At 35.8% G+C, this 24114-nt stretch overlaps 1 protein-coding gene across 1 annotated transcript; it reads right to left on the bottom strand.

Moving 5' to 3' along the window:
* Positions 1-24022, bottom strand: LOC124164531 (DNA-directed RNA polymerase II subunit RPB1). Its single transcript, XM_046541890.1, has 28 exons — positions 23714-24022; positions 21908-22040; positions 21457-21593; positions 19208-19369; positions 18559-18721; positions 18152-18282; positions 17398-17558; positions 16323-16544; positions 15471-15728; positions 14506-14716; positions 14044-14253; positions 12110-12278; positions 11580-11749; positions 11367-11495; positions 10707-10793; positions 10325-10460; positions 9307-9517; positions 8759-9012; positions 7923-8128; positions 7522-7656; positions 6950-7078; positions 6346-6508; positions 5922-6166; positions 5494-5697; positions 4549-4733; positions 3907-4025; positions 3239-3433; positions 1-1724 (listed from the first exon to the last, which is right to left on the bottom strand). The coding sequence occupies exons 1-28, from the start codon at positions 23792-23794 to the stop codon at positions 505-507; spliced, it is 5826 nt and encodes a 1941-aa protein (XP_046397846.1). The 5' UTR covers positions 23795-24022; the 3' UTR covers positions 1-504.
* Positions 24023-24114: the final 92 nt, after the last annotated feature.

Consider the following 24114-nt stretch of genomic DNA (forward strand, 5'->3'; position numbering starts at 1 on the left):
TTTATGTAAATATTTTTATTATCTTTTAACATTTTATAAATATGATAATTAAACATTTCTGCCAAAGGTAGACATAATATTCAAAATCTCACTTAAAAAGGTATAAACCGTAAGTCATTATACAGTAAGAAATGTAACCTAATAAAAACAATTGCTTTCACCAGGTTAATGAAAGTTGAACAGACTTGGTCAGTCATTACACAGTTTGCACAAAGGGTGGCTGACTAGTCAAAATTAACATTTCAGTAAGACAAATGAAAATATGAAAAACATTCTGATATTATGGGACATACACAAGACACTGATAACTTCTCCCTAGACTCCCCAAGGTAGTTGAGGAATTAAGCATTTAGATAAAAACACTACTAAGTACCAACAGGTATTGGCAAAACAATGCATCCCATATAATAATCAAAATTTCAATGCTGAAAAATGGAAATTTGTACAGCTGCATTCTTAAGTTTCAAAACTGAAAATGCAAAAAATGCAGGAATGTCGACTCGCTTAGTTCTTGTCTGAATCATCATATGCAGGAGAAGATGGAGAATATGTTGGCGAAGTCGGCGAGTAGCCTGGCACACCTTGTTGACCAGGGCCTCCAGTAGGGGAATAAGTGGGGCTTGTGGGGGAGTACTTGGGAGAAGTAGGGGTGTAGGTAGGGCTGGTTGGAGAGTATTTTGAGCTGGATGGTGAATACTGAGGACTGGAAGGAGAGTAAGAGGGAGAATTTGGACTGAAATTGGGAGAGGTGGGAGAGTAACGAGTCGCAGGTCCAGTCGCTGTTTTCCCCTTTGACCTCCTCTCCGAGGATCCACCTTGAGTGGCCAGATATGATGGACTGGTAGGAGAGTATGTCGGACTGGTTGGACTGTACTGTGGTGATACAGGAGTGTACTGAGGCGATCCCCCATAAGATGGTGAAGTAGGGCTGTAGCTTGGACTCGTCGGGCTGTATTTTGGGCTCGATGGAGAATAGCTGGGAGATGCTGGAGAGTAGCTGGGACTGGTTGGACTGTAGCTGGGACTTGTCGGGGAGTAGCTGGGACTCGTGGGTGAATAGGAAGGTGATGCTGGAGTGTATGTTGGTGATGAAGGACTGTAGCTTGGACTGGTAGGAGAGTAGCTGGGGCTGGTAGGAGAATAACTGGGGCTCGTTGGAGAGTAGCTGGGACTGGTAGGTGAATAGCTAGGGCTGGTTGGGGAGTAGCTGGGACTGGTTGGAGAATAGCTTGGGCTTGTAGGAGAATAACTGGGGCTGGTTGGCGAATAGCTAGGGCTGGTCGGGGAGTAGCTGGGGCTGGTAGGAGAATAACTTGGGCTGGTGGGAGAATAGCTAGGGCTGGTTGGGCTGTAGCTTGGGCTTGTCGGGGAATAACTTGGACTTGTGGGACTATAGCTAGGACTGGTCGGGGAGTAGCTGGGACTGGTTGGCGAGTAGTTGGGTGACGTGGGAGTGTAAGTGGGAGATGGAGGTGACCGGCTGGAGGCAGCCGGTGCAAATACTGGGGAAGAAGGTGAGTACGAAGGAGACATTCCTGCACCAATCCCAATGCTACTACTACTAGGGCTAGGGATGTAAATAGAGCTGGGGAGACCGGGAGACGAAGGAGAACCTGGTTGAGGAGACCAGCCACTTCCTGCATATCCAGGGGAGAGGCCACTGGCATCACTGGAGCCAGATGGAGAGAAACTGGGCCCACCTGGTGTTCTTCCACTTCCCATTCCTGTCAAATAACACACATTACTCAGCAGGTGATATGAGAAGATCATGATTCTTTCATAGGACAAACAAATGAATTTCATAATTAGGTATAGGTAAAATGGGCTGGTTAAGACCTTTGGTTTTCAGTTATACCCAATTCTAAAGCTAAGAACTGGAAATCAGAACCTTTGTCCAAAAATAATCAGTGCCAAAATACTTTGCAAGAAACTCAATTTAACAAGTCTCAAGAAAGATTTATAGAGTAAACTATAAATAGAGAGATATTAAGGACCCTATGATTCGGGACTTAATTTGTTATTTTAGACACTTGATAAAATATATAAATGATTATCAATGTTAGCTTTTGAATATTAAAATGAAACACATTAAGAACCAAATCAAGAACCAGGATAGAGAACCGATGCCAGGAATCAAACCATGAACAGAACCAACAAGAAAGATGAACTGACCTATGCTTATGTTATTATACATTATTAGCAGATATAACTTATGAATACAGAATGAGTCCAGGAACCATGCCACAGAAAAAAGGGTGCACTCAGTCACAAACAGGTTCCCAGATCATGATCGCTTAATGTCAGAGCACCTAATGCAATTCTGACTCTCACATATTTCCTTCCCTCTTTTCACAGCTGATTAGTGGTAATTGAGGTTCCTGTTTCCTCCCTATAGAGGTGACTGATCATAGTTATGATGTTGTTTGGCATACACCCATATCATCATGGCACTCATGTGCTCAACGGGTAAAAATTACTGCTCAGTGTTTCTGAATGCATCTAAACACTTCCATAAATATATGGACTTCGCAGTCATGAGTTAAGCACATACCTTCAGGTAGATCTTTTCAACAGCTTACATTTTAAGTAATAATTCAACAAGAGAAGTTACACACAACTGAATAAACACACCACCCTCAATAGCACAATAATATAATATACACATGATTAACAAACTAATTATCTTCAACAACCTACTACATTTTCCTATTGCTAAGAATTTTTATCTTTTGCAAAGGAAAATGGTCATAAGACTTCAGGGTTTGAAATGAACAATGTAACGAATGCCCTTGCCATTTATCTGTTCTCACTATGATTACAATTCGTGTGCTTTTGGCAAAAATTTATGCCACTACCGACTCAATTCATCAAAGAGGGTTCCTACTATTTTTTCTCTTCGTGAAATGAAAAATGACCCAAGAGATTAGCTAATAATTCAATCAGAAAAAGTAGCATTGAATGTAAAGAAACACCAAGACACATTTGGCTCCAGAAATAATATACTGACAAGACAACAGGCAGATTTCAGTGATGCAACTCTGACACATATCTCACAATTTAAAGGCAATTTTAGGATACAATATGACATTTTCGACAAACCCTGTTCCTGACATATTGTTACATCTGAGGATAAAATATTATTTGTCAATCAAGGCAGCAAAATATAATAAAAAACTATATAATTACAGTTAACATGGAACAGATATAAGGCAACCCAAAATAATACTGCTTTACTTACCAGGTGACCATGACATGTTTCTGTAGTCTGGTGAGCTGCTAACCATCCATGGGGTTCTATATGGACTGGAAGTAGGAGTGGCTGCATTTGCAAACATCATGCCACCAGTGCCCAACATCATTCCAGCTCCAAGCATGACAGGAATTTCTATGCCACCACGGCATTTCTCAGCATCCAACAACAAATCAAAAGCCCCTACACAAAAGAAAGTTCCAATGATGATTTGAGCAACATAAGCTAATATTTATGAATTATAATTACTAACAAAGTTAACTTCCATCTCTAACGAAAATGTTTCATCTGTATATGGTATTAAGTTCATGTCGAAGAAATTCCAATGATGCTAATCAACAGAATCATGCTAAGTAGTTATTCTTCAGAAAAATTATAAAAAAGCCCTAATAGAAATATTGCAGAACATGAACTATTATACTGTTTATGACAATCATGAAATATTTCAGATTAAAAATTTTAAAAAATCCCACTTTATTTGGGCCTGTTTTATGATGTCAAAAATGCCCATCATAGCCAAAACCAAGGTTGATGAATTCATCTATAAAAGGCCGAAGTCCGTGTTGCTTTTTGTTTTTTGCTATCCCAGGAGGAACTATATGAACAACATGGGGCAGTCCTGAAAGTTCTAGGCTAAGATATATAAAACCACACACCTGTTCCCAACCGGGGGAGTTGTCCCATGATAATGTTCTCAGACACTCCACGCATAGGATCTACTTCAGCATGAGAAGCAGCATCCATAAGGACATCCACAGTTTCTTCAAAAGAGCATCTGGAAATTAAGAGCAAAGAGAAATACATCAAATTTAAAGCATTCCCAATTAACAACAATCAATGAAAAATCTAGGAACTTTATTTCCATTCAAAATAATGATATTGAAGTATTTAAAAATAACATTTTCATGAGATAAACTATGAAAAATTTAAATCTTGTGCGTCCAGTCAGAATTGACATACAGTGACTTATCTTCCATTTAGTTTAGGAAAAGTTCGACAAAAACAGTTTGATAATGAACTTCATCTCAGCTACTTCTACTCCTCTACGAAGTCACACTAAGTAGGGTTAAAAGCTCCTCACCTCTGCACAGAAACTAACATTCAGTTCAGGTTATTTTAACTTGAAGAATTGAGACTTAATAGGGGTCTGGAGGATAGATAAGCCTTGTTATGGACTTCCCTTCTCACCCTTAAGTTTTATTCCATTGAATGAACTGATGACTAAGCACAATCGATATTTCAAGTTTTGAATATCTACACATGGAAAGGAAAATATTGTTAGAATAAAATACACTTACCTCATTAGTGCACCAGTATCCTGTCTGTTGATACCATGACGAGTGATAGCCATAAGATGACCCTTCGCTGTCATGACGTCACAAAGCAAAGCTAAATGACGATAGTTCACGTAGAGACCATAGAACTGCAGCACAGTATTCATTTCTTTTTCCACACTCTTTCGGACAGCCTCAATACCCAACACCTAAACAAAAACAAAATTAGAGTAAGCAGAAACGGAAATTCATTACTAACGCAATAATTACTTCATAAATGCAAAGGAAGTATTTTTGGGCAAAACAACCATAGTACAACCAACAATATGATGGGCATATGCTTCACTCAAGCATACTTTGTTATTAAAGTATTATTTGAATTGCAGTCATTTTTAGAAAAAAACTGATTATAAACCAATCTTTCCTATTAAAATCATGTAATTGAAGACTATCACCATAGATAAAACCACCTCGTAGATATTTTAGCACTTTTCCCCTAAAACAGTCGATCATGCATTTACATGTAATCCAAAATTAGTAAAGCTGGCACTTTATGGGCGTTGTTTGCAATATAGGCCCGCAAAATATTGATGTTCTGATATAATATTTTAAGACTATAATATCAAGTGCTATCTCTTTCTAATCTCATCTACATTAAGTTCTCCCATTTCGCCATTTACTAATAAGAAACCTTGGAAATGTGCATTTGGTAAAATAAAAATGTTTTAAAAGCTCATTTTTATCATAACTTGCTACCTCAATTATCACAGCCATACCCTCCACGTTCATACTCCATAAAACCACAGCACTCTCACTGCTAAATTGCCTACTTCAAGTAAAGCTACCTGCAAACCAAAAATATCTGTATACCGGTCTGGTAAGTCCAGACCAAGGCCTTCCCGATTATCTATCTTCTACTGTAGTTTGAAATAAAATTATGCTTTATGTAATTTGTTAAATTCAACTTACTGAGAAAATTTCACAAATGTCGTTGGAGAAAGTTCGTACAGGATCTACATCCCTTTCAGATAACACTCTCATGAGACTTGTGCCATCAGTTTCCAGCAACCACTCAGCAATAGCTTTAAACTCTCCACTTTCTGTGACAACAATCCTCTTCTTACTGTCCGTTTGAGGAAGATGCATGTACACCTTGCTGATTGCTTCAATTCCCTAGAACAAGACAAATTCATAATCACTTATGGTAAAACAATTTCTTTCAATAAAAAAATATTATAAAACATAAAACTTAATAAGATTATGCATCTCTGAAAGAAATAATTTCTCATTGATTTCAATCTTAACGACAGAAACAATTTATTACTTCAATTTACAAGAACACAACTTCAGTTTTGCTCTTAAAATTGTATCTATAACTTATCCTGAAGTGTAATTACCTGCAATGTCATATCAGAGAGCATATTTGCCTCAATGCAGCGCAAAAACATATCATCCTCCATTTTATCAACTGAGTCTTCCTCATCACCACCAGCACCACCGCCAAATTTATTTTCATCACTGCTCATGATACGAATACGCAACACCAATCGTTCTGCGTTGTCATCATTGAAAATGCAGTTCAAATCATCTCCAAATCCTGTATTGATCTTTTCTGCAATCTGCTCCATGGTAAGCTTCTTATCTAAAAATGGAATATAATAAAAAATATTTAATAAAAATGTTTGTAATATTGAAGAATGATTTTCAACTAACAACACAACCTACATTTGGAAAGAATCAAATCAGCTATGAGCAGGCTTAGCCAGAATTAAATGAAATGCAATCACAGATACTGTGCTGTCTAAATCTATAACTACTTGCCTGTCATTCTTTTTCGGTCCAACTCAATACGCAGCAGCCATGGTGATATCCTTGTTGGGTCAAAATCAGGCATTTCATAGTAGACATTTACAAACTCCTGATCTTCACTAATGACAGTATTCTGAGGATCTGGATCATAATAAATAGCTGTGTTTGCAGTCACCTAAAATCAAGGAATAACTTTTCCATAAAATTTTACATAAAACATAACTAAATCAGTAGTGATATGCAAATATAATGGCCAAATTTTGAGGATTCTTCCTGTCCAAAGGCATGGTAGGAGCAAAATTAGTTCCAGAATTGACATCATTAAAATTATGTATCATACACAAGTTATACTGGCAATTGACAGTCCTGATCCATTTCACATTAAAACAACACATAAATAATCTATTTTTAACATTTCTAAGCTTCATTTATTTTACATTAAACCTCTTCATATTCAGGACAGGAAAAGCTTTTCTTACTACTTAATGGAGGTGATGGTAAAAACCTCACAATATCATAGCAGGTCATATACTGAGCCAAAACTTACGGAACATTTAAAAACACACAAGTATATTATTAACAACTGCATTCAGATAAGGCATACCAGGTATCATACCTTTCTTAAAGTGGTATGTTCTAAGCGGCAAAGAACATTCTTTGCTTTCTCAGCATCTCTTGCAGCAGCTCCAGTTAAAAACACCGTAAGAGAGGGGGCTTTTGGCTTTTTACTTATGTTGATGATTTCCTGCAGATTAAAAGACGTAAGTCAAAAAATGTTATACATATGGGTTTTATAACAATGAGCTTAAGTGAAATTGAAACAGTATATATAGATAGAAATCCAAGAATACTATGACAGAGGCCACTTGAAAAGAGTAGTGAAAACAAAAAAATTAAGACAATCCTATAATGACTTTTTGAATAAAAATGTGGATAAAACTATTGTCTCAGACCCTTGTAAAGATATCATAGATAACGATTTTAAAGGATGAACAAAACATTTTGTCACCCCAAAACAGCAAATTTAAAAGGGCCTCCTTTTGACAATATCCCGGAGTAACATATAATTTAGGGTTTTGTAGGTCCACATTTCATGAACGAAAATGTGAAAAAAAAGTGACAAGAGAGTTAACAGAATTATATACACATACCCCATTTTTAAAGATGTTAAACTCCAAAATATCATACCTTAAGACGAGGCACACCAAGGGTTACGTTCTTTGAGGACACACCAGCAAAATGGAAAGTGTTCAGTGTCATCTGAGTGGCAGGTTCTCCAAGACTCTGGGCGGCAAGCGCTCCAACCATTTCTCCAGGTTGACACTACAATTGAAAACAATCAGGCCACACTGTAACATATTTTGAAAATTTAGCAATTTTATTAAAGCCAACAGCTTACCCCAATTAATGGGATTATAGATTTTATTAACAACTCAAAAGGAGAGAATGATTTCCACGTGTACGGAAGCCAAACAACTTCTTAAAGTATCTTTCATGATTAGACTTAATTAAACCGCCTACTTGTTACATACCAATACTAGGATATCCTAATTAATAGACCCATACAGAATATCCTTGCGCAGCATTACCTGAGCCTGTTGAAATCTTGTCTCAATTTCTCCAATAAGCCATTCAAACGCTTCTGATGAAAGCCTAAAGTCTTCGGATACACACTTTGTGCACAATGTTGACCTTACAAGACATTGGAAAAGAAGAGTGGCGTTCTGGTTGGCCTGCTTACTCAAGGCATCTTCTCCAGCTACAATGACACACTTCATCAACAGGTCTTGAACACCTGAAAAGCAAACACAAAGCTGTTTTTAAGGCAAGATAAAACTGATTAAAAAATAATAATGCATAACATATCCATAATAAATTTCAATAATCACATGCACTTTAATGATTCTCATTAAAAGCATATTTTTCCACCGGGCACTGACAACTTAAACATGTTTAATTATTGATTGATAAATTGCTGGTAAGGGTGATTTTACTGGCAACCAGTCTTTAAAAAAATACTCGAGGTTATTGAGGAAATTAATGACTATTTCCTATAACGACAAAGTTATAAGCAGAGGGCATAATAATAATCCAAAACATATGGCAATCCATATTCAAATATTACTGTATGTGTATCTATGGATTCTGCCATGCACATGATTCTTTATAACTTTCAGAAAAACTTAGAATAGGCAAGCTTAAATTTGGTGGATACCTTTTAAGAGCAACAATTAAATTTTTATCATTACATTTCTGCATTCATAAAAACTTTGAAATTTCTCCAGAATGAGAAGGGCATTGTGAAGTTCAGACAGCACATGCTAGCTTATTAATTAGATTCACTTTCTACAGTCCTTGTATAAATTTTAAGGCTTTACATTTGTAAAGATTTTATGTTATGGATAATCATTTGTTTTCAACCAACCTTGAATAACACGTAGTGGACTGAGGTCTGTGGGAGCCCTCTTATTGATATGAAATATCTTCTGAACATTCCAAATCATACGTTGAAGATTGCACGGCAATACAACTTTGGAATCACCACTGGGAAATATCTGTCGAAGAGCTTCTCTGTCTCGAACCAACTGTTCCCATTCCCTCTCAAGAGCACCAATAATATCACTGCTGCCTCCTGACACTTCACGCAGGATATCTTCAGTGAATACTCGTCGAAGATTCCTTGAATGATAACAAATATTTGAAATTAAGATCAAAGAAACAGTTTGAAAAATGACTTTCAGTAATGCAATACTGGACTACCTCTTTCATGTTTAATACCAAAACAGGCAAAGGGTCATCAAATATATTCCATCATAAAATTGTATATTTTCTTATATTCATCTGCTTTGAATTTAATATTCCTTAGGTAGATCAATGTGGCTTCACATTTTCCATAAACGATAGCAACAATCAAGGTGGATACCATTACACACAAATAATGCATATGATGATAAATATTAACATTTCCTCTACCTTTCATTGGTTGGGTCAAATTTGAACTTCCTCTCGAAGGCCTTGTTTGAAAGTTTAATGGTAGGCAGATTTTGGAACTCCACAGTCTCACCACATAATCCATCCTCTCCGTAACGTAACTGAATCAACTGTCCCACTGAGTTACGAACCGTGCCATCATAATGTACCATTACAGACTCCATAGCCTTTATCAAACGTCGCTGGATGTAACCTAAAGAAACAGAAGAAGAATTTCAGGAAAGGTTATTTGGAAGTAATACCTCTCACAAGATACAGGAGACTCTAAAATAACATACTTCCACACACTGGACCCTGTACCTCAACCATATATTCCACCTTTGACAGCCAATTCTGAATGCAATGCAATAAAATACTTGATAATCCACCATTTCTTTACCTTTCAAATTCCTGTTGCATTACACCCACAGATATACTTCCATACACTTAATTGCATGTAAACATAATTACATAAAACTCACATTATAATAGTAACTTCACAAACTCATTTAAAAAATTTGTTTTGCACTATATGCACCAACTGTGCTCATAGCCTAGCGGACATATGCCATATGAGTATGATTGTGTAGTTAATTATATCTTGTCTTCTCTTTTCTCATTTATCTATGATTGTATATTCTTATGTGATAGTGTTTATGTTGTCTTTCTTTTACATAATTGTATTGGTTTCTTTTTTAATGAATGTTACTCCTGTAGTGGTTTTATTGCCCGTTAATATGCAATATTAATACAGCAAGTGGATGTAACTGGACATGTCACACACACTGGGTCCAATGTGTTAAGAATATTACATAAAACAATATAAAGACTTAAGACCTATATAAACCTCACTTAACACTAATCAAGTTAAAAAAATATCCTGCTCTTAAGTAAGTGTTAAGTGTTCCCAGAAAAAAAAATCCTTCTAACAACATACAGGGACAGTAAAAGCATATCAAAACACTAATATTATAAGGCAACCATTTAGAGAATAGATACAAAGAAAATGAAGAGTCAGGACCTGTTTCAGCAGTTTTTACAGCAGTATCAATGAGACCTTCTCTTCCTCCCATAGCGTGAAAGAAAAACTCGGATGGAGTCAAACCGGCAAGGTATGAGTTTTCTACAAAGCCTCTGGACTCAGGACCATAATCATCCTGTAAAGAAAAGAAGTGTTTACAGGTACGAAGCAATACAAAAGAATACTTAAAAAGGGTTCTAACCATAAAATCTTACATTCTTTCAAAATTTTGATGGTTCAGGAAATAAAGGATAAAGAAAATAAAATAGCAAATTCAAAGTCTATAACTAAAGAGCAATACTGAGGCACACCTCATGTAAATGTAAAACGGGATACAACTGAATAAATGGGAGGAGTGGATTGACCATTGACATAAACTTACCTTGATGAAATGAGGCAATGTTCTCTTACGAAAACCAAAAGGAATTCGTTTTCCTTCAACGTTCTGCTGCCCCACACAAGCAATAACCTGTCATATGTCAAAGACAAATAATAAAAGGAATTAATTCCAATGACAAAACAAAAGTATAAGGATCAAGCAAAAATTACATAAATACTTTCATTTTGAAGTTTCAAAGTTAACATTCTAAAAAATTCATATCTTTAACCCTTGGGCTGCGGGAGTTCACGATTTTAGCTGCCAGCCAGTGCAGAAGTGACCCCCTGTACAGGAGGCACCCCTTGTCACGAGGCCTGGTCTCGTAGAGTGAGGCCCCTTATAGATCCTTATGGTGAGGGAAAATGCCCAAGCGCAATATATACCGGTAGCAATAAAATTTTTGTTAAATACTGCAGTCAGCATGCAAAACTTTTAAAAATGTTCCCGCACTCTAAGGGTGAAAGCCCAATGCATAACACTTTACTAACACTAAATACTTCAGTGTAATAAAACTGTCCACATGTAAAAATAATACAACATTTCAACTTAAGAAATAATTGTAACAAAAATAAAAATGTTAGCAACAAAAGTAATTTAGCTTCACACTAAACAGCTTTATCACGCTGACAACTTAGTACTATAAGAATCTGAGTTACTTCTCACCTGAGAAATGTTAATGTTAGAACCTTTGGAACCAGACACCACCATAGCCTTCAAGTTATTATATTCAGTCAAAGACTTCTTAGCAGATCCTCCAGTTTTGTCTCGAGCATCGTTTAGGATACGGTTCACCTATGATAAAATTAAATTAATTACCGTCTTGAGGTAAAAGAAAATTCTTTAAATTAGTAAATCTTTTCTCTTCCATTACGGTACCTGGTTCTCGAAAGTCTGCCTAAGGGTGTTACCAGGAGTAGGCTCAAGCTCCATGTTATGGGCTTTCTGAATAACCTCTATCACGTCCTCTTTGGCTTTTTTGATGGCCTTCTGAATTTCCAAGTATGTTTGAGGATCAGCAATTGTATCTCCAATACCAATGGAATGACCTGAGGAAAGATATTATCACCAGTTAATTCAACCTATAAGTAAACCAAAATCAAGCCTTGAAAAAATAATAAAATCACTAAATAAAATAATATTCAGTAATTATGACAATGAAACGGGCTTGTAAGTACACAAATGAGTTAAGAGCAAAACTATCAGTAACATGCATTTCACTCTACAAATAAGTATACATTAAGTAATTCCGAAATACGACCAAGAAAACAAAAAGAGAAAACTAAAAAATACATATAGCTTTCAAAGAAATTTTAAAATGCTTACCACTGATTAGAAATAGTTTATTTCAGAATTTTCATAAATCATATAAAAATAATCAAATAAAAACATCTATGCATGCAACATACCTTCAAGGAGAAGCCAGTTGTTCACCACAGTCTGAATGTTACCGTAAAATCGACCACATACTTCATGTCCCAACTCCAACATACAAATATGCAACAGGGACCCAGCTGATGTACCAAGAGTCTTCTTGCAAAGAATCCCCATCACCAACTCACCATGCTCTACCATTACCTTTCAAATGAACAAAAAAAGACAGCGTTAATTGAAGCAAAAAAGTCATATTTGCATTAAGTAACATCCTAAAAATATCATTGCTACATACAAACAAATGCACAACCACCAAAGATATTAACTTGAAACTGTTGTTTCATGGCTTCATGATTTTATTGTAATGAATTGCAGTGTTTACCAAGATAAATCAACACCAGTTTTAGACATCAAACTACCTCCAGGAATCAGTAAATGGCTGGATAGTCAAAAATGACTATTACTGCACCATTAAAAACCAAGTAATAAACTTTCTTCCACGAAATAATTTGAAAGTCGTCCACTAAAATAAGTACAGATCCACAGAATTTTAGGAGAGATTGGCACAATCCAAAATTTAATAAAATTTGAACACTTTTCTTCAAAACCAAATTCCAAAAATCAAATTCCAAATCTGCTAATATTCATTAAAGATAAAATTGTATGCATCTGAAGTTAGCAATAATAATTAGAGATGGGCTTATTCAGCTCTTAGGCTCAACAAGTATTCAACCATTATTTATTCTACAAAAGAAAGCCTTGAGAATTATGTTAAATTTACAATATAAAGAATCTTGTCGGCCTCACTTTGAAACACATAAAATATTGACTGTAACATCCCTCTACATTCTGAATTTAATGGTATTCATAAAAAAGCGTGTACATTTTCTCCCAAAAAATGCTGACTACCATTCGCATATGACAAGAACAAAAGACTACCTGCATGTTCTTCCTAGAAAGACAAAAAGGAGTAGTGATGGTCCTCTCCATAAGGGAACAAAACTTTATAACCTTCTACCTGAACAGTTAAAAAATTTATCATCAATTGAACTCTTTAAAGTGAATCTCAAAAGATACCTAATTAAAAATACCTTGTATAGTGTTGATGAATATATGAACTATTGTAAAGAAAACATTTGTAAACGTATTCTATGAGCAGTGCTTGTACTTAAAATTTTATGCTGTGACAAATGTAACTTTCTAAATGTATACTTTTTTATGTGAATGTTACCTGATATATCATCCCATGTTATTCATCAGTGTATTGTATTGACGAAGCCTATACCATTTACTAATCTGTATTGGTTCTCTTGGCAAATAAAACTATTATTATTATTATTATTTAAACGGGAATCAGAGGCAAAGCTATGGACAATTGGCACCTAACAATTTGCCACAAGCCAGTCTGAGAACTTACATACATTGAAGGCCTGGTAAAATAAATTACTTACAAGCTCAAATGAGGATAATTAAAGACAGTCATACATAAAAGGCAGAGTGACCATTACAACATTAAAATTTAACTCCATCAATAATTTATCATGAGTCATGGCATGCAAATAACAGCAGTAAATGGAAAGGAATTCTTAGCCATTGTTAATATACTGAATAATGAAAACATATCATAAAAATAGGTATGGCTAGCTATTAATACATTCAAATTATAGTATTAGCTTGTTAAATTACGTTGTAACTAGCTCAGCTGATATCCTAATAACTGTCTTAATTGTCATGTGAGCATTTGCAGCCATTGCAGGTCGCATCATCAGGCAATGAATGATGCACTCATCGCATCATCACTTGATGATGCAACCTGCATTGTCCGCGAAAGCTCACATGACAAAGCGCAATACGGAGCTGCTCCTGCAAGCCATTGACATAAATGAATCTTGCTGCCAAAGCCTACGGTCCATAGAAGATTTTGCCAGTCAAAGGAGATGGAAAGTACATATAAAAAAACAATAAACACCTTTGTATCACCAGGCGATATCCAGGAGTAAGGGCCATCATCTTCATCGTCAGGATGAGTGGAATGTGTACGGATCATATTTACATTGCCAGGAATGATAAGGGAGAAGACTTGTTTCCCAGTCCATAGAGGCTTAGGCTTCAATATAGCTGGCTGTGGCATCTTGCCGTCCCAAATTGGAAGATGCATCAAAATATTCATCATTTGTTCCTAAAATAGATACAAAACACCAGAGTAAAAGCCAAGCTGATTTAATAATGATCCACCCTGCCAATAATATGAGATTATAAATTAACCACTGAAAAATATGAATGGTAAAATGAAATGTTTTATTTTAAAGAAACTAAGTTTTATTGTTTCCCAAGGAATGAAAGTCTATGATATACAAAGCTAATTCTTCAGAAGATGTTAAGTGTTTTATACCTTTTGAAACAAAGTCAATCCAACAAAATTTAAACATACCTTTTCCAAAAAGACATCTCTTTTGGTCATTTTTCGCACAGCAGTGAGAGTATCCTGCACAATACCCATAACAGGTTTATTAGCTTGTGGGGTGATGATTTGGCGAGGTGTAACATGTATATTTTCAACCTCTGCTCTTGTTTCCATAGACTGAGGAACATGGAGATTCATTTCATCACCATCAAAGTCAGCATTGTAAGGAGATGTTACACTGCAGTAATAAAATAAAAAACTAGGTGTGAGCTTCAGTGATAATTAACTTACCAAGACATAATGAAAATGAAAAAGCAGGAGCAATTGAATTCATTTTCATTATGTCACGTTTCCACTCCATCTCGCCTGAAACCTCAGACTATATTACCAAGACATGCTAATAGATGTGTCCACATAACAGAAAATGAACACATCAACTGAAAGAATCAGTAATTTAATTAAATTGATAACAAAAATATACAAACAAACTGCTAACCAAGTCGCATAGAATTATTATTTTCAATGGAAAAACATGCACTACACGATTTCCGACAGGAAAAATGAGACGATTTTCAAATAAATAAATAGTTTACAGTCAAGGAAAATAGGAGCTGGTAGGGAAAATAAGATAACCATTGTGGTTCACTTCATTTAAACCTTAGATTAGGTTCATTAATTCAAATAACTAAGCATCAGAAATATGTAGGATAAAAAAATAAAACATCTTTAGCAGGGTATTTATTAAGTTAAAGTGACACAATATATTGAAATCCTACCCAATAGACATTGCAAATACACAATGAAAAAATCAATACCAGATAAAGTTTTTGCTCAAAACTAAACTGAAAAGGTTCAGTAAAAAAAAGATCAAAGAAACACGTTTTACAAACAGTTCCCACAGAAAATCACTTTTTTTCATTATATTTCTAGAATTTCATATCATTTATTTAAGGATTGAGTCAAAACAAAACTGTTAGTTGTGCTGCACTAACCTGAGGTTCATTCGAAATGTAGACCAAGGAAGAACTTTGACTCTGTGACCCATCATTGACATTTTGTGCAAGGTAGGCTGTCGGTTGAATATGACCAGATCACCATCCCTGACATGTCGCTCCACTCGGTATCCACATTGCAAGTGAAGATCTGATGGTTTGGGATGAAATCTAAGATCTATCCGCTCTCCATTGTCTCTTACAATATATTTAGCACCAGGATATTGAGAATTCCCACGCCTTACCAATTCCTGCATCCTAGAAAAAAAGGTCAAAACTTAATATGTAAAAGGGAAAACCCCCAAAAAAATGCCTTAGACTAACAATTAAAGGAGCACGGAGAGGTTGGGGTGTTCCACTTCCCACCCTGAAATGTTTCTAAGACATGTTCTGAATTGTACCCTGTCCAAGTGAACCTACAAAGGTACCTCCTCACATAAACAGACAATTTTTTTCTATTTGGCAACAAAAACAAAGGCAATTAAAGGAGAGGTGAATCATGACTGCAGCATTGATCAATAAAAAAATATGCATCAGAGATTTTCTTTATTTATCCCCAACACAGAAAACACCTGCTATGTTGCATTGATTTGTTAGGAAAACATCTGAATGATGCAAATTTTCAGACAAGGCAATTATCAGTCTGAAAGCAACATTTCCTGTAACATAAATCAAATTAGTTCATAATTTTATTTCCAAATCCTCAAGATTAAAATTAGGATTCGGTAACTAAGGGAGATAAAACAAGTGTCACACATGAAGAGTGATAGAAATATTTCACTTCAGTAATTTTAAACACAGGAAGTATTTTTACTTAAAAGAAACAATAATATCATGTGGTGACGAACTTACTTGTCTATATTAAAAGGCGTTACAATTTCTGGAAACGTCAGATTTTGTGCAATGGACCGTGGAACTCCAACCTGGTCAATTCGTAAATTTGGATCAGGAGTAATTACAGTACGTGCAGAGAAATCAACACGCTTTCCCATAAGATTTCCACGAATTCTTCCTTCCTTGCCCTTCAGCCTGGCTTTAATGGCCTTTAAGGGCTTTCCAGACTTCTGCATAGCCCTGCAAGTAATTCAATAAATAATTAGTTTCAACAATTTAAATAATAAGCTTCAGTAGCAGATTAGATAGGTACTAACTAGGGACGGTCTGAGCGGATACCTCCAAATATCCAAATGTTCCTACACCTCGTCACATGTGAAGTCAATGTTGTTCTAAACATAGTCAATTCTGCCACAGATTGCACAGTTGCAGTTAAATTTAATGATACATTGATGAAAGTGAATTTCATTGAGTGGAAACATTTTTATTGAGATAAGGAGAGGTCAACGTACGCCATCTGCATGCACTGTAGTGTGAAACTATCACGAGGATGCAAAATCCACCTCATCACAACTGATGCATTTGCGGGTGAAACACGAGTCTGAATGCAATGAGATAGCAAAAAAATTCGGGGGAAACGTGCGTGAGGAAAATTTGAACACTGCCAAATAACTTGAAAGCTTATAAAAATAATTTCTTATCAGTTAAAATATAATAATAATAATAATAATAGTGAGTATGAAAATCTAAATAGCTTTCCTTTGATCGCATGCACCCAGAAGAAACTTGAATAATTACTTCGTTACATAGTAGGCAATTCAAAATGCATTTGGATCTAAAAATATTCAAAGATCAGACACCTGAATTCAAGTATCCGATCCGGATCCAAAAAAAAATCCTGGATCAGTCCATCCCCAGTAATAACAAAAATAATGATTTTTAGCAGAGTAGTTACTGTGATAAAGTAACACAATATTTTGAGGGCTAAAACATTCTTCAGGAAATAGCATTATATGTATCACCATACAACCAGCATTCCATTAAAATCAATTACTACAAATGTGTATTTCTGTTGCTAACACTTAGTCCTCACCTCGGCAAACCAGGCATGTCATTATCTACCAGAGTTGCTACATGAAACTGAAGCATCTTTATATTTTCAGAGAGTACATGAGCTGCCGCACCTGCTTGCTCATTGCGGAGTAACTCATTATTAGCTTTAATTATATCTGAAAGCTTATGAGTCAAATCATCCTGAAAGAAGGAAAAACAATGTCACAGAGGCAAAAATACAGCAAAATATCCAAACTTGATGATGGTAAAAATGTTGCATAAACTAAGTTATAGAATTTATCAGCATATACATTAATGATTATTAAAGCTTCGACCATCTGCAACATGCATGTTCCATGAACACTACTGATAATCTTATCCCGCATTTTATTCCATGAGCTAAAGGAATGATAAGCAAGGAGTGTTCCTCAGCATCATACCAGCCAGTAAATTTGGGGAAGGCAATCAGACAAATACCGTACAGGCTTGGAAAAACTTAAATTAATTGAATACTTCAGAAAAATTGTATGAAAATTATTACATAGAAACATTACAGCAAAATTGCACAATTGAGTCAAGAATGCCAGAAAATTATGAATTTCTCATAAAGGAAACAAAGCAACCATTGGATAAGATGATGGCTAATGAATGAATAATTGACAAACTCCACGTGAAAAAAATTATACAAAACTTAAATGGTCAATTAATTAAACATCCAGTACATACATGCCTGTTAAAACCTCACAACATTTCAGCATCTGATATTATTAAAAATCAAAAATAGGATACCATACCTGATTCCTAGCAGAGCCGTACATTACTACTGCTGGTCTTACTGACAGTGGTGGTACTGGAAGTACTGTCACTATCATCCAATCAGGACGAGCATACTTTGGGTCCATGCCCATAATGAAACATTCCTCATCTGTAACAAAAAAAGTAAAAAAATCCCATGACACAAATTTATAAAAACACTGTATGTCTTACAAGTGAAACTGATGGAAACTAGAAGATCATCTGATGGACAGGGTAAATAATGATGATACATACATCAAATAAATAAATTTATGAGAACCTTCACAGGCAAGAAGGGCCATTCTGAGTTCTGGATAACTTTGTATTCAAGAGTAATAAGGAGTAGTCAAGGGCTGACTCAACTCAACATTTACATAGGATAGATAGAACTGATTTACCAACATACCAGTGATGTGCTTGAAGATTTCCCAAACCCTCTCTGCACTGAGGGCAATTTTCTTTTCTTGTGAATCCTCATTCACATGTTTCCACTCAGCTGTAAGATCTAGACCAGCTCGCCTGATGCTTGGCTGGTAACGACCACAACCTCCGTGTCCAGCCTTTCGATTCTGCCCAGAAAAGAATTTGTTCATAGAATATGGCCAAACTTTTTAACACGAAATTATACTGTTTCAGCATTATTATTTTTTTTAAATGGACAAATTTTGCATCTGCATCCACAACATAGAATTTGAGCAAGTCTTAGATCATTATCTCTTCCACCACACCACAATTTAGGAGCCCTATAGAGAAGGCAAAATAAATGTACAGAATTGTATTGAACTTAAATATTCAAGTAGATTTAATGGAATATCACACATACAGTCAGTTCAACTTTCAGATAAATCCTTGAAGCCTTTAGAAATAGGAAACAGGGAATTTAAACTAAATCAAGCTCTGCCGTAGCCCAAAAAGCCCACTAGGCAGGGTTTTTTTAATGAGTTTATGCCAATCCTGCTTACCACACACACCACACTTACTCAGAATCCACAAATACATCTCATCTCATCAAATTATGAAACAAACACAGCAATGGCAGATAGTTCTAAATTTACCTGCTGACCACCTCCAGGATCATCAACGCCATCCTTCTGAATGTCCATTTCATCACCACCTTCACAGATATTTTTACCCTTGCACAGGTCATACACAAAAGTGAGCCGCTTCCTAGGCTGACCTTTAGATTTCATTACAATTTCTTTAATTTTTGGGTTATTCTGTAGAAAAAAAAGAAAAAAATTTATTTCCACGAACATAGAAATGCCTTTCTTTTACAATACATCACCACATTATTAATTGAATCGTCAAAAATACTACTACCATTCAACCTACACTAAATGTTGTCGACATACTGACCATGTTTACCACGACTCAAATTAAGATTCCAGACAAAAGGCTATTTAAACATACAGGCATGTGAAAATATATATCGGCATCACATTGACTGCGTAGGACAGCCCAGAGAAAAAAAATGGCACCCCTACACTGAATTAGTGAATTTCATGGGCCAGTGGCTAAGGCCATGGAGGAGCTCTATTTAACCTACAGAGACCAACCTCCAGGTTTAAGCTCAGACAAGGAGAAATATAAAAGAGAATAAAAATGAGCATGCACTAAGGGAAAAGGTATTAGTAGGAGCTCAAGCAAAAACTGGCAACTTTCCTAAGGTATGGAGTAGTTTTGTTCCAAATAAACCAAGAAAGTAGAGAAAATATAAATAAATTATGCAGAGTAATGGAAAAAATATGCGATTAGTCCACTGCCTCCACAGAAAATGCTTTATCACAATACCATATGTTGCCCCACAAAAATCTCCTAGCAATTTATACACCCTTAGCAACAGTTAAAATCTCCTATCTCCCAATATCTTCACCACCGATCAAAAATTGAGTTAACATGAGTCATTGTCTAAGTGCAATATATGGGTAATTCTGATAAATACATTTTAGTTTAAAAATAATTTGCTACAGAGAAGGTCTAAAGAATAGAACGAGAGAAGTCTTGAAAAAATTGGGAAGAAGATGGGATATCGTAATTATCCACATCACGCGACAAAATGGTTTGATAAAAACAATTGCTTTAGGGCATGTAGACGGGAAGAATAGCAAAGAAAGGCCTAGGATGGGATAGTGGGGCTAAAGGATGGAAAATAGAAGAATTATATGTTAATGTTGAGAAATTGGCTGAAAAGATAATCTAGAAGAGCGGAGACCCATGTCAACTCAATAGGGTGGTTTCCTATTATTTTTTATTGCCTAAACCGAAATATTATTACTCCTGTGGTACGTATTTCACGCTTTTAGATTCTTAAATGACGATATCTATTTTTAGCGATTAAATGAAAAGTGAAAATTTTCAAGCGCACGAGAACGCGACGGGTAAGTATGAATGCCGGGAAATCTCCATGTGATGTCGTTCTGGTTCCCGCTGCTGCAAGAGAGGTGACCTTGGGGCGAGGCTCTGAGCACTGATACGATGCAGGATGCTAGCAGGTAGCAGAGTACCATGCTAGCAGGTAGCGCTTGGCTTAAACAAGGATTATTAATACCTTATCAAACGAAGAAAACTTTCCGACCTTAGCCAGTTTTAATAGGTGATTATTAAGACATGTTTCCCTGAGCTCTGTGCCTCATGAATGCTTTGGTAATCTCAGACAATGTAAAACCCCTATCCTCTCGTATAGAAACTAGGTCCCTGTGACATCACATGGAGTGGCATCACATGGGCACCAATCTGGCCTTTTTCAAATGAGGATAAAATTGTTCCTTGCCATTCGTCTAAACCGGTATTTCTAAAACCAAATAATTTTTATATTATGAATACACTAATGGTGGGTAACGAATCGCAATCAATGCCTTTCGTTTTCTTTGATGAAGGAAACTACCCTATTGCCAACTGTAGATAATGATGAATAATTGTTTACACATTGTTCATGGCCTTCTCTTGAATGAAAGTTTATCCTATTTATGGAGATTTCCTTTTTTTTTTAATTTTTATCATATCATAGCAGCCAGTAGGCAAACAGCAACATACCATATTTCTCCGAATATAGTCCCCCCCCCAATTTTGAGGCTTCAGTTTCGTGAAAAGTAAAAAAAAATGTGTTTGAATATAGTCCCCCCTTTCACTTTTACCACAGGCATTTTTGGAAAAAAAGGGGGGATTATATTCAGACATATGCGGTACTAAGCTACTATGCTCCTCTAGCAATTCTTAGTTAAGAATTATTAACCCAAGCCAGTTCCTATCTCTCACAAAGATAGATGTAATTTTGACATAATATATTCTACAAACAGATACTCACCGGGCTCACAAGCAATTTCGAACAGTAAAAGCAAACACACCGCAAAATCTTAATAGTTTTGGTTATAAATCCAATGTGGAAAACAGGTTTTGCCAAATCAATGTGCCCGAAGTGTCCCGGGCATTCTGTCATGTTTCCTGTAAGAAAAAGAAAGACAATTATTCCAGCCTAAGAGGCCAGGCCAGCAAAAAAAGTTTCCATTAATTCAACAAATGACAAAGAGAAAATACAAATGATCATTTGACAAGAGATTCAATTGCCTCCTGTATAAGCTTAACATTTGAGGCATTAACTCTTGAACAAATACTCAAATAACATGTGAGAAATTTTAATGAAAAATGTTATTGTGAAATTTTCCAACCGAAAAACTTTGCCAATTGAACAAAAATTGATTGGCTCCCAGAAACAATATACTAATAAGGAAGATACAATGACAGAGAAAAAAAATTACCAGCGCAAGTTTGGCATCGTGAAAGTCGATCAATAACCCCTTGACGGGGATCCATAAGGCCTCCAAGTTTAGGCCGCCCTCCCTCCATGGTTTCTGAGAATCTAATCCCACCATCAGTGACTGACATACGCCGCTAGAATATGAGAAAATTAAATCAGTATCATTAAAATTATTAATAAATTAGATAATGGATACCAATACGTATGTCTATACATTACTGGTAAATATGCAAACTAAAAGCAGAATTATTCCATTGTATATGCAAATTAGCATATCGACCCTGCCATGAACAATGATCGGGTAAAATTTCATTCCAGTCCCATCATGCCACGAAATGAAGGATGAACAAGAAGTAAAGACAAGGGTAAGACAATGTAACTTACTTCTCCCTGTGACAGAGAAAGGCAAACTAGGAAATTGTTTCAAGTAATTACTTTCAGCATCCAAGAAAGGATATATGAAGAGCAAGAAGATGGAGGAGGAGGCTGGAATGATATTAGGATAATAACGATGGTGATTGAGGTAGAAAATATCAGAAGTTAAACAGAGAAAGAAAAGGTGTGTTGGACCCATGTGAAGTGAGACTTAAGGAGAGTAGGGATTACTGATATTACATAAGGCACATCTAGTAGTGAGGAGGAAGGAAAAGGGTTGTTATTAAACAGACATATTGATATGTATGTAAAAGGCATTGAGAACACAAGAAATAGGATTCAGGTGGTAGAAGTAGGAATTGAAGCCTGTATCCAAGTCAACCCTGCATGCAAATTAGCTAATTAATACCTATAACATAGTCAGGAATTGTATGCTTGCTTTACAGATTTTGAAAAGTAATGTTGGTATTAAATGTGAAAATTTAATGGGAATTCCTCGAGAAATATGTAGATGTTCATCAGAGGAATAGGCCACTCATTTATAACTGGTATATTGCTCAAACTGAACAGGGAAGTAACTGATAATCAAGATGGACTAGCATTGCCTATGGTGTGAGACAAGCCCTTTCAATGCAACCCAAGATATTTAACATATATGTAAATAGATTAGATGGATGGTAATGTAGGTGTGGAGCAAATAAGAAAGAAAAAATGAAGTAGGGGATGGATATTTTAATCAGTGAGGTTTGTAGATTTTCCATTATTTATTCGCCAGTTGGCAAAGGGTTGCAGGCACTGCTTTCTGCAATAGACAAACAGTGAAATGGATATCGCTTCAGGATTGATATTTAGAAGACCAAAATCGCACATTTGTTGAACCATTCCAACCAAGGAATATGAAGTTATTAATATAAATAATGAATGATTCAGATTTTTGTCACTCTGACCTCAATCAATGTATATTGCACTAATTACCATAAGATTGAAAAGAAATTTCAAACTTGACACATGGGTTAGCTATTTGACCTGGTATTTTTTACGATTCCACAGAATTTTAGTAACAAACATGAAATAGTATCCAGCCCCAGGGTGTGGAATTTGTCAGATAAGATGTTTAAGAAAAGTTAATGGAAAACATAGTAAGATTACATATGCCAACTCTAAGGTAGTTACTAAAAACCGTAGGCATAGCGCATGATAGGACAAGGAAATTTCATTATTCCCAATTAAATATTGTATTAGAAAAATAAATGAACAATTTTTCAAATTCGTGTATGAAAAAATCAGGTTCATCATCTGAATTAACTAAACTTGGAAGAGGAAATGACAGCAAAATGTTTAGCCGTGACCTTCCTAACTAGGTCATGGCAAAACATAAAACTAATATACAATACACATTCAAAGGTACGTATATTTGTTTACATTGACTTACAATTTCATCAGGACTTATAATACCAAACTGGACACGTTTCACCGTCCGAATTGGAGCTTTAGAATCTGTACACAACGCCATTTTGTAGGACTTGGGGCAGACACAGAAGGTAGATAATTACGTATCACAGAACAGTCTGCAAGACGCTAAAAAGCACTTAATTGTTATTTCTTCTCAAAATCGTCTCGGATGAGCAAATTTTGTGCTCCCCGGGTGTAAAACCCGGGAAAAAAGCCTGAAAACAACCCAGAAGCTCACGCGCTGTTACGCAAGCTTTCCCGAAGTAGCAGTTCCCAGACATCTGCGCGGCAGAAGCGCCTCCGACGGCAATATATAGCAATAAATTGGTGGGAGATACTATCGCCATCTAGTAATAAACTACTACAAACTGCCAAACAAGA

Source organism: Ischnura elegans, chromosome 8 (genome assembly GCF_921293095.1).
Source record: "Ischnura elegans chromosome 8, ioIscEleg1.1, whole genome shotgun sequence".
NCBI classification, from domain to species: domain Eukaryota; kingdom Metazoa; phylum Arthropoda; class Insecta; order Odonata; family Coenagrionidae; genus Ischnura; species Ischnura elegans.

Excerpts from the sequence above, each read along its gene's own strand:
- LOC124164531 (XM_046541890.1), bottom strand. The coding sequence starts at position 23,794 with ATGGCGTTGTGTACAGATTCTAAAGCTCCAATTCGGACGGTGAAACGT. Across the intron at positions 17,559-18,151 it reads ACGGCTCTGCTAGGAATCAG|GATGATTTGACTCATAAGCT; the intron begins GTATGGTATCCT and ends TCCTTCTTTCAG. Across the intron at positions 10,794-11,366 it reads CTAACATTAACATTTCTCAG|GTTATTGCTTGTGTGGGGCA; the intron begins GTGAGAAGTAAC and ends GACATATGACAG.